We start from the raw sequence: 17,297 nt of genomic DNA, 5'->3' as shown, positions 1-17,297 counted from the left end.
GACAGTTAGTAGAGTCGTGGACGTGGAATTGAGTTTGATGCCAGCTAGCTGCCGGGCCTTGCTAGGAAACCGGAAATCATGTTTTCCTTGCATTTCTAGATTGATACTGTTGCTAAAAATTTGCCGATATGAGTGCAGGTGCCAGCTTCAAGTTGATGCCAGTGCCGAGCTCGGCATCCCCTCTTTGTTTTGATAAGGAAGAGTTTATGAAGGTAGGCTTGGTTTCTAGCTAGCGTCATGATCCCGTCCAAAATCGTAAAAGAGGAATACATGTAGGTGTACTAACGCTCCACTCAGTAGAGCTACATGTAGTTTCTAGCGAGCAGCGGTGCTCGGTGCATCCATCATCGTCATGTCCATCGTCATCATGCACGTCCACGATCGACCATGGACATGATGGAGGAATTGTAGTCTTGGACTCGCCATGCTAACTTTTTTCCTTGGGCTGGGAGGGGTTCAATGCACCCCCTCAACCGATCGCCAGAGATGTCTTTCATTTTAAACCCTTGACATGTCCCAAACAACATAGGCCCCTCGACCTATGATGTATTAAAAAAAAAATTGAGGATGCATTTATCATGTCTTTGGGCCAGTTTGTTTCACATGGATCAGGATCACGATCAGTGATCCGTCGTTCGTTCATTTACACCAGCTAATGGATGGAATGAACCAGTGATGGGATCACTTACACAGATCCAGACCCATGTGGACAAATTAGTCCTATAGGCCTAAGCCATTGCTAATACAACATGGGTGATTTTGCACAATGGTAGAAAGGCATTGTGGGCCTTCCTACCATTGCGCGAAATCACTCATGCGGTATTAGCAATAAGGCTTATCTCCCAACCTTTGAGGAGTCATTTTTTCAAAATGTCTTCAAATGCACGTAGTCTGTAGTTGTAATGTCTGTAACTGTATAGTCACCAGGTCCCTTATTTTATCACTTACTGTGTACTGTGAAAATGAATCAGACTTGACAATAGGTAGTGAAATTAGGGACCTGATGACTATGTGGTCATGGCTATTTGGCCTATTTCTTTGCTTATCTTAGCTGATTAAGCCTTAGCACCAGGGTTAGAGGAGAGAACAATCAGTTGGCCATAACATGATCAGATCTGAATGGCTCTTTATCAATGTGTGACATATTTAAATGGGAAAGATTTTACTTTAATACCCCTAAAAAAATTGGTCAGGAACCTCCAAGATCTTTGAAAATGTCACCATACAGTTATGTTCAGAATTGTATAAATGCTCAGCACAATCTGTTATTTCCAGATTTATTTTGGAAAAACGGTGAAAATTTGGCTGAAAGTGGGCCCACTCATGAACACTTTGAGTTGCCGTACAGTGCCAAGAACATCTAATGCAGAAAACCAGAACTTTCTTCCCCTTTATTGCATGAAGATTTCCTGATGAAAGTCTTGAAAGTGAAGTGTGCCAAGAATTTCCATAATTCTGAGAACAACTGGATAGTTCTGAAGATTTTGCTGTCCTGAACTGACTTTGGTTTGGATATTAAAGTAAAATTTCTTCACGTTCATGAACATTGTTCATGAATGTGTTGAAAAAAAGAAAAAAATCAACTATGGGGAGACAGGCAATTGAATATGTTCATACGATTGTGAGTCTTCTAATCTAGCTCATCTTCATTTTTCCATCTTTTTGTCACCCAATATCTTTATTATCTTTACTGCTTTGAATAGTTTGGACCACTATCATAAGAATCTGACCTTTCTATCACATACAGTAAATACCAAGATCATCTGGACTAGTATTACTACTAAATTTTTAAGAGTGATTTTTTTATTTGTGAGTTTCTTAAATTTTTATTCAATGGTTTTTTTTGCCAGGATTCATTTGACGTTGATGCCTTTGTAGCAGATTGCCGGCGTCGGGTCCAGCTGGAGACGCTTCGAGAGGACCTGCACATTTACTTCAAATCCCTCAAAAATGCCATGGTGGAACTCATCAACAAGGACTATGCAGATTTTGTCAACTTGTCTTCCAACCTTGTGCGTGCAGTGCAAAACTCAGGTTTTGCAACCAACAACATCTAGAATACTATATTGCAAAGAGTGTTTTGGTCAAGCTCATTACAAGTCCCTGCAAGTCCATCGCAAGTCGATCACACACCATCTAGCCACTAGTCAAATCACAAGCTATGACTGTGACAAATGGACACCATTGTTGTTGGCCTACCCTGCTACTTGCAGCTGGTCTTGTGAAAAGACTTGTGACTGGACTTGTGGAAAGACTTGTGAAAGAGACTTATGATCGACCCAACTACAACACTGACTGGAGCCATGTGTACATGTTGCTCTCTGAAATGACATACATGTCATATGAATGAGAGTCTTTTAATTTTGACCTTTTTTAACAGGTTGGGTTGGACAAAGCAATTGGTAATCTCTCTATTCCACTCGGTCAGTTCAAGGAGGAAGTCCTGGTGAGTAGAAACCTTCACCCCGACTCTCCAGATGTCCTTGCCCGGAGTCCTCCCCAATCCTCCTAAAACTCCCTACTGTTCATTAAACCAGTACTAAATGCCAGGTATATAACTTTCATGGTGTATCAAACCCTGTGTAAAGTTGTAATGACTGGGATCTATCCTCCTCAATCCTTCAAGATCCTTCCAAACCTCCCGGTGGATTTTGAAGGACCGGGGAGAGGCGGAGTCAAGATTAAATCCCAGATCAAGGGGTGGGATGTTTTGATACAGGTATCTTTCCAGGTCAACTATATGTAACTGTTTCGTGATCATCTTCACGCCAAAACGTATTCATAAATCTGAGGGCATTGGAGTCTTGGGGCACATAATTTGTTGAGTTGGTTGTAATGTACAGGTACTCTCATTGGTCGAGTTCGGGCGGCCTGTTCTTGACATGGGTTTCTTGTTCTCGCCCTCGAATGGCTGGAACATGACTCAAGAACACTGTTCTCTTCACACACCACCTCCTCGTCAGGGTTTACAGGAACACACGGAAAGACTGGTGGTATTTGATTTTCGAAGAGTTTCCAAATGGGGAGATGGCTTACAAAGTCGGAGACAATGGGAACTGCTCAAAATTAACATTAACATGGACACCGATTTGTTGAATTTTGCCACTAATTTCCAGCGAAACCAGTTGTATGTTCCTGGTGTTCGAGTGGCCAGCCTTCATGAACATACAAGAACAAGGCTGCCCAAACTCAGCCACTGTGAATATGCGGGTATCACCATCAGTTCTGAGTTTGAGAAAAACCACAGCCTTAATTTTTCGCTAAAAGCTTTCTCTGTTCGTCATGAATCATTGCACAGTGTTGTGGCAAAAATATATCATTTCCACGGCAGATCTGTTTTGGCCCATGCTGTCTTGAAATGTGTTCCCACAGGTTCCCGTTCATTCCAAAGCAGAGAGAATTACATGAAATTATAGTGAACTGTCTTGCCCAAGAATAGGTTCTGTTGCCAAATTTGACAAGTTTGCCCATGGAATGTATTGCCCTGACCCCGTACTCACAAACACCCCATTTCACTATGCACCTCTGAAAATGTACGGCTGTCTTTGTTGGTGGACTTTTACTGCAGACTGTCCGACAGGCCATGGATGATGCTATCAGGGTTGTTGAGGAGAAGATGGCCGCCCGTGCAAGATTACGAGAGAAAAAGGTACATTCCCAACAATTATCCTATGTAAAGTTCCATGCCTGAATTCCTGAAAGGCCAGTTGTTCTCAATACTTTACTTTTTCCAAATGATCGAACAAATCACAAGGAAGAAGTAACATTGTAATGTTTTTTCAGATGAGCCAAAAAGGATTCTAAGGATTCTCATAAACTAGTGTCAGGCACCGGTTCTATTGGCAAAAGAAAGCGCCCAGTGTCCTAGATTGTTCCATTTACTCTTGCCCTTCAGGCAGTTCTTCAGAGGTTGATCAACATCACCAAGTCAGTGGAGAAGATGGAGAGCATCTTGAAGATTGCAGGGTCCTCAACGACAGTGGACGGGGAGGATGGAGAGGATAGCATGTAAGCCTCATTGCAAAGTCCTCCTTGCATTTAGCTTTGCTGCCAAATACACTGTAGTGTTGAAAATCTTACTGATATGCACAGTGTGTATAATTGGTTAACCCTAACAGTCCTCAATCCCCTGATTTCAAAATGATTTCACATACACCTTACTATGTTCAGGATGCAGGTTTATTTTGCTGTTACCACCCTGAGGTTGCAATTGTGTGATGCATTATACATTAAGATGCCAGTGACACTCATTGCATGAGTGCTGAGCAATGAAAACTGGCTATGATGGCTAGTTGGCTACTTTAAACAAAAGGTTACTTTAACCAGAAGGCCACCAAGGCTGTGACGATAAGCTGGTGCCAAAAATATACAGGTGGCTTGGGCGAACAGGTGGCAACAATATATTCATGGCCACTGGGGTCCCATTTCAAAAGCATTAGTCCCAATGTCCACTGTGGCTTCGGCAGACAGGTGAAAGTAGACAGTGTTGAACATGAAGTGTTCATTATTAAGTGCCACATATGGCTCAACATTAGGCAGGCTACAAGAATCCAGAGGAGGCCTTTGTTGCATTTGCCTACATTATTAATAACTTGTTCATTTGCCAGAGAACTGTCTGGTCAGCAGATAGAACGAGTGGCATCTGAATTCAACCAGCTTCAGTACTATGTAACTCAGAGCAAGGGACTACCCCTCGTGGAGAAAATCCGGCCGGTGAGTCAAGAAGTCCAAATAATGAGCACGGCTTCCTAGTTAGTACTACAGAATATGATGTCCCTAGTATAGTATCATAAATCAGACTTTGTCATTCGGTGGAGCAGATGGCCTGCATTATGTCAATTTTATCTATATTGTGCTTACATATTACAGGACAAAAAACTGTTCAGATTTGTAAACAGAACAATTTGCAAGTTAGTTTCAAGTCCTGCATGGCTTCCCGGCCACCAACAGCACTGGAAATATCGCATCTTCAGGACATTTTTTTGTCTACCTTTTTTCTCCTGGTGACAGAGGATAGCAGCCATCACTGTCACCTTGCAGCACAGCTTGGAGAAGTCCTTCCAGGAGGGCCTGGAGACAGGACAGAAGGACATCCTCAAACAGTGTCTACGAACCTACGCTACCATCGACAAGATGAGAGACGTGGAGGCTCTGTTTAGGAAGATTGCAGTCAGGCCGTACATGGATGAGGTGAGTTGGGTTTGGTTTAGCATGGGTTAGGGTTACCTCTCTTGATGAGATGGGTTGGGATTGCATTAGCATAGGTTACTTCTCCCGTGGATGAGGTGGGTAGGGATTGCATGTGCATAGGTTACCTCTCCTATGGATGAGGTGGGTAGGGATTGCATTAGCATAGGTTACCTCTCCTATGGATGAGGTGGGTAGGGATTGCATTAGCATAGGTTACCTCTCCTATGGATGAGGTGGGTAGGGATTGCATTATCATAGGTTACCTCTCCTGTGGATGAGGTGGGTAGGGATTGCATTATCATAGGTTACCTCTCTTGATGAGATGGGTAGGGATTGCATTATCATAGGTTACCTCTCCTATGGATGAGGTGGGTAGGGATTGCATTATCATAGGTTACCTCTCCTGTGGATGAGGTGGGTAGGGATTGCATTATCATAGGTTACCTCTCCTATGGATGAGGTGGGTAGGGATTGCATTATCATAGGTTACCTCTCCTGTGGATGAGGTGGGAAGGGATTGCATTATCATAGGTTACATCTCCTGTGGATGAGGTGGGTAGGGATTGCATTAGCATAGGTTACCTCTCCTGTGGATGAGGTGGGTAGGGATTGCATTATCATAGGTTACCTCTCCTATGGATGAGGTGGGTAGGGATTGCATTAGCATAGGTTACCTCTCCTGTGGATGAGGTGGGTAGGGATTGCATTATCATAGGTTACCTCTCCTATGGATGAGGTGGGTAGGGATTGCATTATCATAGGTTACCTCTCCTATGGATGAGGTGGGTAGGGATTGCATTAGCGTAGGTTACCTCTCCTATGGATGAGGTGGGTAGGGATTGCATTAGCATAGGTTACATCTCCTGTGGATGAGGTGGGTAGGGATTGCATTATCATAGGTTACCTCTCCTGTGGATGAGGTGGGTAGGGATTGCATTATCATAGGTTACCTCTCCTGTGGATGAGGTGGGTAGGGATTGCATTATCATAGGTTACCTCTCCTGTGGATGAGGTGGGTAGGGATTGCATTAGCATAGGTTACCTCTCCTGTGGATGAGATGGGTAGGGATTGCATTAGCATAGGTTACCTCTCCTGTGGATGAGGTGGGTAGGGATTGCATTAGCATAGGTTACCTCTCCTGTGGATGAGGTGGGTAGGGATTGCATTAGCATAGGTTACCTCTCCTGTGGATGAGGTGGGTAGGGATTGCATTAGCGTAGGTTACCTCTCCTGTGGATGAGGTGGGTTGGGATAGCATAAGCACTATTTCCTCTCTCTTATGTTTACAGCCTATGTTTTCCATGTACTCAATACGAGTAGTTCATCAAAGATATGAACTACGGATTTGAGCAAGAGAAGGAACATCATCAACAAGCGGCAACTTCTGTTGGGGCTGCGTATGGTGTGCACATGCTTGTTCACCTTGATCTGGCTTTAGTAATTTTGCAAATCTGTACTCTGTTTGCATGGAGGTTGGGTGCAGGGCACCAGTGGCAATCAGTTGTCACTATTAGCCTCTTTATTTGTCACCAGTGTTTATGCACAGAGTAGATGAATGTCACAAAGCATGCCCTAAGATTGTATGAAGACCATGTGTAACTTTCTTCAAGATGAGCGATGTTCAGTAGCCACAGCCATAACATTTGACCTCAGCCTGAATCATGGGAAGTGGCTGCAGTTACTAACCAGTAACTTTCTTAGGAACATGTACAACTTGCAGCCGCAGCCATAACATTTGACCTCAGCCTGCACCATGGGAAGTGGCTGCAGTCACCAACCTGTAACTTTCTTAGGAACATGCACAACTTGCAGCCGCAGCCATAACATGTGACTTCAGCCTGCATCATGGGAAGTGGCTGCAGTTACTAACCAGTAACTTTCTTAGGAATATGCAAAACTTGCAGCGGCAGCCGTAACATTTGACCTTAGTGTGAGTCATCCTGAGCAGTTTTCAAGCTGAATGTATGCTCAAATATCAACTCCATATACTTGCTGGGCCAGAGTGGCTAACCTTTCATTTCACCAATGATAATGGCTGATTTCTCCCTGTAGGTGATTCACGCGAGGTCCCTTCAGAACCAGCCCCAGGGTTTAAAAGGTCTCTATGTTCGTGTCTTAGACTTCATTCCAAAGCACTGTAGATTAATCAGACAGGTCACTTCACCAATGACCAGGTGGGTGTTCAGTAGAAGACATGGTCATCTAATATTTCATATCCACTTGTTTTATGCTAAATCCTCGTTCAAAACTATGCACACGGTACAGTACTTACGTAGGTCTATCATTTTTCTGTTTTGTGTGTGCATACAATTCTTTAAAGATTACAGTGAGATAAATGAATGCAGGTCAGATGGCCACAAACATGCACTGAATTTTTTTGCCAGCAAAACCCGGGGGTAAATTTTCTTGTCACATGAATCACACAAAACACAGATATTTTCAGTAGAAAATACTGAAACAAAGAATGTGGACTTTGGCAACAGTTCCTAGCTTGCAACAATGGCCACTAACCTGGAGGATTTAAGAAAGTTGTTAATTGTGACCAGAATGTATTTGAAAAAGGTCTGTGTAATACAAATTGAAGTTCTTACTTAAATGGCCTTGGTTTTACATGTATATGTTACATCTGTATATGGAATACGTTACTGAATATCAGATGGTGAATTATTGAAGGTCGAGTGGGACATCTTAGACTTAAACATAGATCCTTGTTTTCCATAGTAATCTCAAGGCTTTCCTTCAAACTTTTAACCTCTTATGCTTCTAACCTTTCTAGTTCCAGTGGCCAGGATGTTGTTAGAGGGTACGACTTTCTGGTCAACGCGGTCTGGCCCGAGATAGCCAGCAGTCTGGAAACGCGAACAACGTCCATATTTGCAGCAGGGAACCCATCGACCTTTCATGAGGTTAGTATGACGTCAGTAAGATCCTTTGCACAGAGCCGACACCACACCCATGAGCTTAGCTCAAGCTAACATTCTTGGAGTCTTATTCTTATCAATATTTAAATAATTGATGTATATTCTACTCTTGCTATGACTCATGGGCACCAGTTTCAAGTTTGTGGTATTTTAGGTGGTTGTTGTCAACATTTGCTTTTCATCATTTCCAGAATTTCTATTCCAAGCACAGCCTGTGGTCCACTGTCTGTGAGTAACGTTCCTGATTACTCCCGTTCCCTCTCCTGCAGAAATACCTGGCCACCATGGATTTTGTGGAACGCTTTGAGCTCCAGTGTGGTTCCCAGGCCAGTGTGAAAAGACTGCGGGCCCATCCCAGCTTTCACTCCTTCATGACCAAGTGGAGCCTGCCTGTCTACTTCCAGCTCAGGTGAGAGATGCCATGGTTGTTGCAGTATCTGACATTGGCTGCAGATCACTTGGCTACAGCTGACAATGACTCACGTTTCTGTCAGAAATGGAATTAGCCGCAAGTTGGTGGCTTCATGAGGCTGATTCGTTATTATTGGTCATAGCCAAGTCCTTTGACATGGCCAGTGACACATGAGGCCTGTGACACACTGCCTGTGTCACGCATGGTCTATAGGATTCACATAGCCAGTGGCCAACTACATACATGGCCTATGACACACATGACCTATGACACACATGGCCTATGACACACATTGCTTACGACACACGTGGCCTGTGACATTCTCATGTGCTTCTACCCATTTTCTCAGAAGCCTGTGTTCTTTGTCATGCCACTAGGTTGCTTCCTCATTCCTTGCACTTTACATTGCGTTCCCACTTGATCCACCAATTGGCGGATCTCATCTACCTTTTGCCAAATTACGGGACCAGATGCCCTAATTGGTGGATCAGATGCTGCAAATGTCGGATGACGATCAGATTGGAACGCAAAAGGTGGATCTAATCCAGAATTTGACCTGTCAACATCTGTCCGTGCACGAGTGGCGCGAAACTTTTGCAGTCTGATGAACAAAGAAATATGTTTTTTGGTGTGTAGCTCATGTGAAAATTTTTAACGTGCACAGCATGCACAATAAACAACTGCTGAACTGCAGGCTAGCAAAATGTTTCACCATGCATGCATGCTGCGATGTGTGCCTTGCCCTTTCATAATTTTCGTTGTGCATTCGTCCGTTTCTTAACCTTTTTCATTTGTTTGATTTCACTTGCTCTCCATCAAAAACTAATTCCGTATTAGAGTGCAGTGGAATGCTGCTATAACGAGCACGACGGGGTCCACACAGAATGTTCGGGACAGCGGTCTTTCGGTATAGCGAACGTTTCAATGCCATGTTGAATAGCGCCCTCTCTTGTCTAACTGAAGTGCACTCTCTTGTGATACTATAGTTTGCTGGTTTTGTGAAGTTCTGCCGTTACATTCAAGTTTAAGGTTTCTAGAAATGTATCTGTTAATTATTTTTGTTTTTTATTTAATCTTGAGTCACAAAATTGATATCAAGTTTATCCTAAAAGTCACGAAGCTACTGCTCAGGATCGATCTCTGATGTATGTATGCCGTGGTTAATCTCGGTTGATTTGTGTATCAGCAGCGCCCTCTTTAGACTATTGTTAGTGCAATGCCACGGTGTGCGTACGTGCGGTTTTGCACCCGATCATGTGGAGTCGCAAAACCAATGTCTATTCAATACTGCTAACAACTAGTGGCTTTCCCTTCTAATCCTTGGGGAAATAATGGCCACTTGTCACTTTCCAACAGAAAAACACACCAACTGTTTTTATCATGTTGATGTTCGGGAACTGAATAGTGTTCGGTAGGCGGTTCTGTGCACAAATCATTGGGAGCCAAGGACGATGTTGGGTACAGCAGAATGTTCGGTATAGCGGCGTTCGGTATAGCGGCGTTCGGTATAGCGGCGTTCGGTATAGCAGCGTTCGGTATAGCAGCGTTTGGTATAGCGGCGGTTGGTATAGTGGCGTTCGGTATAGCGGCGGTCGGTATAGCGGCGTTCCACTGTATAGCCTGCAGTGTGTAACAGAGTATCGAAAACGGAAGCAAAGTTTGAAGAGGCAACGTACTAGGCTGAACATTCGGTCCGATTCTAGGTCGTTATGTTAGTAGAACTCCGCACCCAAAACACCGCAAGGGTCACACGCATGCAATGTGACTTGTCCCAGCATGCAACACTGCCACACAGCGTGCGCTCAGCTAGCTAGCACATGCGCAATACCGAACTCAATGACCTTTCGGGCTTGACATGTTCGTGCGAAAAGGTGGATCAAGCGTAAGTGGAAAGGCGACTTGTGGTTTCGTTGCGGTAAGATAACAATCACACCAAAATGCTGGATCAAGATCCACCTTTTCCCAATTCAAGTGGGAACGCGCTGTTAGTGACTAGATTGAAACATGAAGATATAATTATTTAAGATTCATTACTGAAGTACATACAACCAAAAAGTACACAGTTATTTGCTCATCCCCAATAGTTAAGAATTGTTCCAAGAGACCAAAATATTTCATTCCTGCTTTCGTATAATCTCATCACAGATTCCAGGAGATCGCTGGTTCTTTGGAGACAGCCCTCATCACTCCTTTCGACACACAAGCTCAAGAAGGTGTGGCAATAACAAATTTCCTCACTCCCCTGCCTCCCAAAAATTAAATCTTTGCTTTCAGCACAAAATTGTAGACCCTTTGTGTGAATGTGACTTGGAATAACCAAATCAGGCACATTTGGGTAAGAAGTCAATTTCGAGTTGATTGTGGACCTTGGTATTTAACTTGCATTTCTTTTTCTCTTAAGTGCAAAAGGAAAAACATGAATGAAAAGGAATTTTTTGGCCTTACTGTTAGGCATGCCTCCTTTAAGTTAACTCAACATACCTTGAGAATATGCTTTTAGAGTGCGGTTTCAAAACATAGTAATGAAATTTTTCCCTTTTTGTGGTTTATGGATTTTCACCTCTGAATATTCAATTTCAAAATTGATTTTTTGAATATTTGATAATTAAATATCTGAATTATGACCCCCTTTTTTCCTTTTTCCATATGAAGCTACATCAGACTTGGAGCTGAATGCCTTCCAGACTCTGTGGCAGTGTCTCCATCGCTGCTGGCAGCAGGACGTCTACCTGTCGCCACTCTGCCATCGATTCTGGAAGCTGACGCTGCAGTTGCTGTCCCGCTGTGCTGTGTGGATAGAAGATGTCTACACTTCCCAGGTTAGCCCTTTGAGTCAAGGGTTCCAGACCACAGGTGTTTTCCACCTGTCTAAACTCCTATTTTGTCACTTTTAACCCAAAATTTAACTACTCTCCGATAATTACAATTATTAGGGATTAGCAATACGATTGAAATCTTTGTGAAGGTTTTTTACAGGAAAAGTAGACTTTGTGTAATGGAGTACCCTGTCCAATCTGGTTGTTGCTTCAGGTATGGTGTAAATGGTTTGAAGTGATTGCTATGCATTGAGGTGTAATAATTATAATAACAGTGCAGTGCTTGTAGCAATACACTACAGACATTAACTTGTCCAACTTTGCTTGTTGTACAGCTTTGTTTTAGTACAAGCTATAGCATGGTTTGGATTTAGTCAGATTCTTTTCTCTTGGCTTACCCTGGCTGGGGTCAGTTTTAAGACCAAGGTGGCACATCTTGTTTGCTTTAGGATTGACCCCATCGTAATCGAGTAACAGTCGGAGTAAGATTTCAAAAATGATCATTGTCATCAATTTTCTGTGGAATGTTTCAGTGCCCCTGTTTGCTTTCCAGTGCTTGGTTTCTGACAAGTGCCCACGTGATGTTACACAGACCGAAACAGAGAAAAATTCCAAAAAGTACCTTTCCTCCACAGGTTGCGTCAGACACGCAGGAGTCTGAACCCTTATCCAAGACAGAAACACCAAAGCCAGGGGCATCATCGGCCTTATCGAGTGACTCTAGCTCCCAGAGTGACAGCGGCAAGGCCCTGACGGTGACAATTGCTGGTGCTGGCACAAATACCACTGTAGCTGCAGCTGGAGGCTCTGCTGCTAGTCCACCGGTTACCATCGCCCAGATTGTCAGCCTGGTCGTTGACGTGGATCACATATGCAGCAAGGTTTTTATATATTCTTAATTGACCTGTTGGTCATGAGCTGTTCTTCCTAGGGGCCAGTTTTACAGTTGGAGGAAAGCCCCAGACAAACATTCCCGGGAAAGCCCACGAAAGGCATGTACTGAGAACTCAAGCCACATGTTGACCTGGGCAGGATTTGAACCCGGGTCACGGAGGTGGAAAGTGAGGAAAGTCCCACTGCATCATCCTGACCTGACTCCAATAGACTTTTTATTGGCTATATTGGCCCTATGATCTTCCTTGATACAAATGTAGAGAAAAAAATCATCACTTGACAGAGTGCTTGTCAAATTTATTCCTTCAGGTTGGTCTTGTAGTTATGTGGCTGCAAAGTTATGTTGGAAACGAGGTTGCTTAAGTGAACTACCAAGGACTAGTTTTGAGGAGATGCAGCTTTTTGAACTTTTTGTTCACAAACAAATGAATTTGTGAGCAAGTTCTTTGGTGGGACTGGTTCATATTTCAGGTGGAGGGAAGCAATGTAGATTCTGTGACGTGATTTCAAGAAGTGTGATGATTTCCGTACCCTAACAGATTCACGTCATTCTGAAATCCACTCCAAGTTTCAACCAACCCTTACAACACGCCTTCTCATGTTCTTCCAATTTGGCCACTCTCTGTATTTTTGACACAGTATTTATTTGCCACTAATGCACCATTGGCTCAACCAGTACGCTGTCTCCCTACTGTGCATACTGCCAGAGACTGGTTTTGAGTTTCTTTTTGCTTCTTTTTTTCTCCTTCAGTTACCCACTCTATATGACCGCATCATTCTACCTAGAGTAGTTGCTGCCAACTGCAAGTCTGTTGACATTCTCTCCGGTAGGTGCTTCCAGTATTATCCTTTGGTGTCACGTTCATCCTTCGTAGTTATCTTAGAAGGTGCATTTATATTTCTACAGGAGAGGTTGGATCGTTACCTTTTCTCTCCATAGAAATTATGTTGTACCCAGCCAGTTGTTTAATGAATGTGAATGTCAAATTAAAGTTGAGCCTTTCTGTAGTCTTTTTCTTGATTTGGAAAAGTTGCAGTAGCTTAATTTGTCATCTTAAATTTAGAATCATTTCACATTGTGCAATCAAAATTCATCCTCTGTGACCTCTGACCCAGATGCCTTTAAGGAGTCTCAGCAGAGCCTGTCGAGGCGACAGGAGGCGTTCGGTGAGCATATTGCCCAGGACGTCTGCAGCCAGTGTGCTGTACATCTGAAATCAGCCAATGACATTCCTCGTCTTTACCGGAGAACCAATAGAGAGGTTTGTACCCTCAAAGACCAAAATTTGTTGAGAGACAGAATTGTGGTTGAGCTGATCATATTGAATGGTGTACGCACGAATATGACACAGTGGAAAACAAGTTTGTCAACTCACAATGCAGGGGTGCACCACCAGCTACTCAAACTAAACCATGCTAGGTTTGTTTTACCAAACCTCTAATATATGAAATCATTGAATGGAGGAAAACATATTTACACATTTTTTCATGTGCAGGTGTGGTGTTTGCACAGTTTTTTCGACCCAACGCAACAATTCCACAGTTATTTCGTGAATTGCATGCCAACCCCAGGTTAGCTGGGTGACCGTTCAATATGCCTGTGTAGCTGACTCTTATGTTTGCCTGGTAAACAGCAAAATAAGTGACAGTCGTGTAGTGGGGAAGGAATCAGTGAGGGTTAAGCTCTTGACGGTAAATATGTGAGGTATTGTAATGGAAAATTTGTTTACTCCTAACAATCTCTATTCTCTCAGCTCCCCAACAAACCGTCAGCTTATGTCAGCAACACGCTGAAACCCTTGCAGCTGTTTGTGGACGAACACGGTGTCAAGCTGAAGGAAGAGAGGAGAAACCAGTGGTTGATAGGCATCCTGACCAGCATCTGTCAAAGGTGAGCCGTCAGATTCTCAAGATGGATAGAGGTCAAAATGCATGCCCAGGGCACATTTTATTTGCCAGTAGTTAGAGCCCTTCCAGACCTGCAACCAAACACTTGCCTCTCCAGAACCACTCTGCATGCTCCAAAAATGTATGTTAAACTTGTGGACATTTGCTTGGGCTGTCTTGGCTGTGATTAACCAAAACATCACAGAGCTTTGTGTTTTGGTCCCTTATAGCTCCAAGGCTGGATTAAATGCTGTGTATTAACTTTACTACTTGATGTAGACTCTTATTTGCTTTTACTCATCAAAGGCTGTGTTTTCTTACAAAAATGGGACTTTTTTGATTAACCAGAGTATTTTCTGCATTCAGTGTTGAACAAACATCTTTACTCAGACTTTCTGCATAGCCTTTGCATATAAATTATCAGCAACGGGATCTTATGCAACATCAAATTACGATTGAACCAGTCTCCAACAGAATGGGTGTACCATGTGAATTATCTCTTTTGTGAGTGTGTGTGGTTCTGGAAAAGAGCTGGCATTCAACGATTTGGACAGTGAATGCTCTGTCTGTCGTCAGAAGACTGCTGGATTCCAGTTTGAATGCTGTGTAAGTACTATACGTGTTGGATGAGGCGTGGTGGAGTGGGATTCTGGCTGTATGTGAGTTGTTTAGGCAGGAGCTGTGTCTGGATTCTGTGTGTGTTGACCTGAGGCTTCTCAGCCAGGTGTGTCCGTTTGAGCGGGACCTTAGGGAGTAGAGGCTGCTTGGGGTATGAGACCCGTGCAGCAGGTTGGGATTGGGGGAAGTGTCCGTGGGTATAGGAGAACCATTGGACACGACAGGACATCAGATGTAGCTGATGCCGATACTTAAGCAGCACTCAAGTTGGAATCCAACAGTCTCCTGATGACGGACAGGGCACTCACTGTCTGAAATGTAGAGTACCGGTTCTTTTTCAAAACCACACATACTCACAAAAGAAATAATTCACATGGTGTCTCCTCAATCTTTCTGCCTTACTGCATATCCACCATGCAAACCTTCAAGCATTACCCGAGAATGGGTGTAGTTTATGTTGAATATTCAGCATGCTTTCAGTGAGAATAATGTGCAGAACCCGGAACCCTTGCCACTGTGGACATCTTGAAGGGCTGTAGACTGATGTGATGACTGGACTTATAAAACCATTCCTGTGATAACACAGTGCTCACATGCAGGTTGTACACGCACCATATGCCTCTTTAACCACTAGGCTGTTGTAACTTGTGAAGGGTATGCGTGCTCAAGTTTTAAAATGCACACCTGAGTGTAGTGCTATTGTAGAAATGACATCTCATCAAATAATGGGTGTGTAGTCTAAAATACTCCTAATTGGCTAACCTTGATGCTTGACTCCTCAGCTACCTGACCATCAGTTCAGAGCTCCTGTCCTCGGTCAAAAAGATGGAGGACAGCCTGAAGCGACTCAAGGCACTGCGTAAGACGGACGCTGCAGCTGCTCCCACTCAGCAGGGTACCAGTGATGATGATAAGATCCGCCTGCAACTGGCTCTAGACGTACGCTACTTTGGTGATCAGGTTAGAGTTTGTCTCCTTGTAATTGCAGATTTGACAGATGTATTTGGACATTTAGCATTATCCTTGTCAGCTGTTGGTACTTTGTATTTCAGGAATTGCAAGAGGTTGTCAAATACTGCGTTGCCTTTCCTTTCATAGAATATAGGAAAGTGAGATTTAAATAAAATTTTTGTGTTCAATTTTGTCAATAAAGTATGTGAATGGTGTCTTTGCTCATGCTATGATAATAAGTATTAAAATACTCTTTGGCAAACAAAAAAGTCCACATTATTGCCCCCAATTTTTTTGCAGATTGAATTTTTTTTAATTGAAATCATAAAGGATAAAAATGCTTCTCTTTCAAGTCAGGGTTTTATCTTTACTTTTGGTGCTTGGCATACGTATTGAATGAATACCCTGAACAAAAAAAATTACTTAAAAGTAGTTTAATTAAATGCTCGTAATAACACTTCTTTCTTCCAGATACAATCGATAGGAGTATCAAGTGCTGACATCCAGCCATACCAGGAAATACTGGAACTTGTGACATCATCAGTATCCTCCATTCTATCTTGAGACTGTGCTGGAACCTCTAGATGAACTGACATCATCGACCTCCGTGCCCCTCTCAGTACGGTCTTGGACCGCACAGAACTCTAGATGAACTGAAATTGTTATTTGTAGTCAATGGTTTCTTCAAGGACTCAGAAGTCTTCCCATTTGTCTTATAACCATTGTGAAGGGAATTTCCGAACCACTTTTTTAATTTAGGGGACCTGAAACCGAATCAGAAGAAGAAATAGTCCATTGGGGCAAATTGTGACTTCAGGCCTGTGGTGGGTTTGTTTTGAAGGAGAATGAATTGATCAGAAGTGTGTTCTGCTAAATATCTTTGCCCCTTTAACTGGGAAAGAGGAGGGTGTACATAACCCAAACCCTGCCTGATCTGATGTGATCCATCAGAAAGTTTGGGAGAATTTTGAAGGAGGTAGAGGCCAGCCACTATTTCTCAAGGAGAGGATACTGTCCAGGCTAGCTGGCATACAGTTGAAGTGTCAAAATGATACTGCATGTGCATGAATACCCTAAGGAATAGAAAACATAGTAAGTAAAAACACTCATGAAAAATTTGAGATTGAAACTGATTTTCTTTTTTATTGCAATCCAAAATAAAATACTGGAAACTTCAACTTTTCTTCAACACTTAACATAAAAGCTTACGTTCTCCCCCCCCAATCCATCACCACTGAAATTGAAGAAAAGAATTATGCAGCTATTACAATTTCTCTTAAGTACTCCTGCATTTTATCAATGAATGTCTTCTCAAAATGATGAGAATTTCCAGTGAATGTTCTTTTAAACATTGAAACACCTGCCTATTTTTATATTTCACAGCTTAGCACTGCAAAATTTAGTTTTCCCTTGTACATGTACAAGGATCTGTTGTGGATTAAAGTGTCTATTGACTGCAAGTTTATATTTCTACATGTAAAACCTACTGGACAGAAGTTTACAAGAAATAAAACATACTTTCTGCAGGTAGACAGAGAATGGACAGAATATATTAAAAAAAAACTAGTCTTTATTTCTTTACAAAATTTATACACATATTTAAAAAT

The 17,297-nt window shown here is 42.8% G+C and overlaps 1 protein-coding gene across 1 annotated transcript; it reads left to right on the top strand.

Annotated features, from left to right (window-relative positions):
- Positions 1-13: 13 nt before the first annotated feature.
- Positions 14-17,238, top strand: cog2 (component of oligomeric golgi complex 2). The gene is made up of 18 exons (XM_022235556.2): positions 14-212; positions 1,851-2,012; positions 2,381-2,446; positions 3,569-3,649; positions 3,896-4,008; positions 4,608-4,713; positions 5,011-5,190; positions 7,244-7,365; positions 7,968-8,097; positions 8,382-8,521; positions 10,670-10,737; positions 11,177-11,343; positions 11,976-12,221; positions 12,986-13,061; positions 13,351-13,496; positions 13,989-14,125; positions 15,522-15,699; positions 16,162-17,238. The coding sequence occupies exons 1-18, from the start codon at positions 129-131 to the stop codon at positions 16,252-16,254; spliced, it is 2,295 nt and encodes a 764-aa protein (XP_022091248.2). The 5' UTR covers positions 14-128; the 3' UTR covers positions 16,255-17,238.
- Positions 17,239-17,297: the final 59 nt, after the last annotated feature.

The sequence above is a fragment of the Acanthaster planci genome, linkage group LG01 (assembly GCF_054643075.1).
Source record: "Acanthaster planci isolate LZ-2023a linkage group LG01, COTS_SCS, whole genome shotgun sequence".
Lineage (NCBI taxonomy): Eukaryota > Metazoa > Echinodermata > Asteroidea > Valvatida > Acanthasteridae > Acanthaster > Acanthaster planci.
This window is presented reverse-complemented; position numbering and strand designations above follow the sequence as displayed.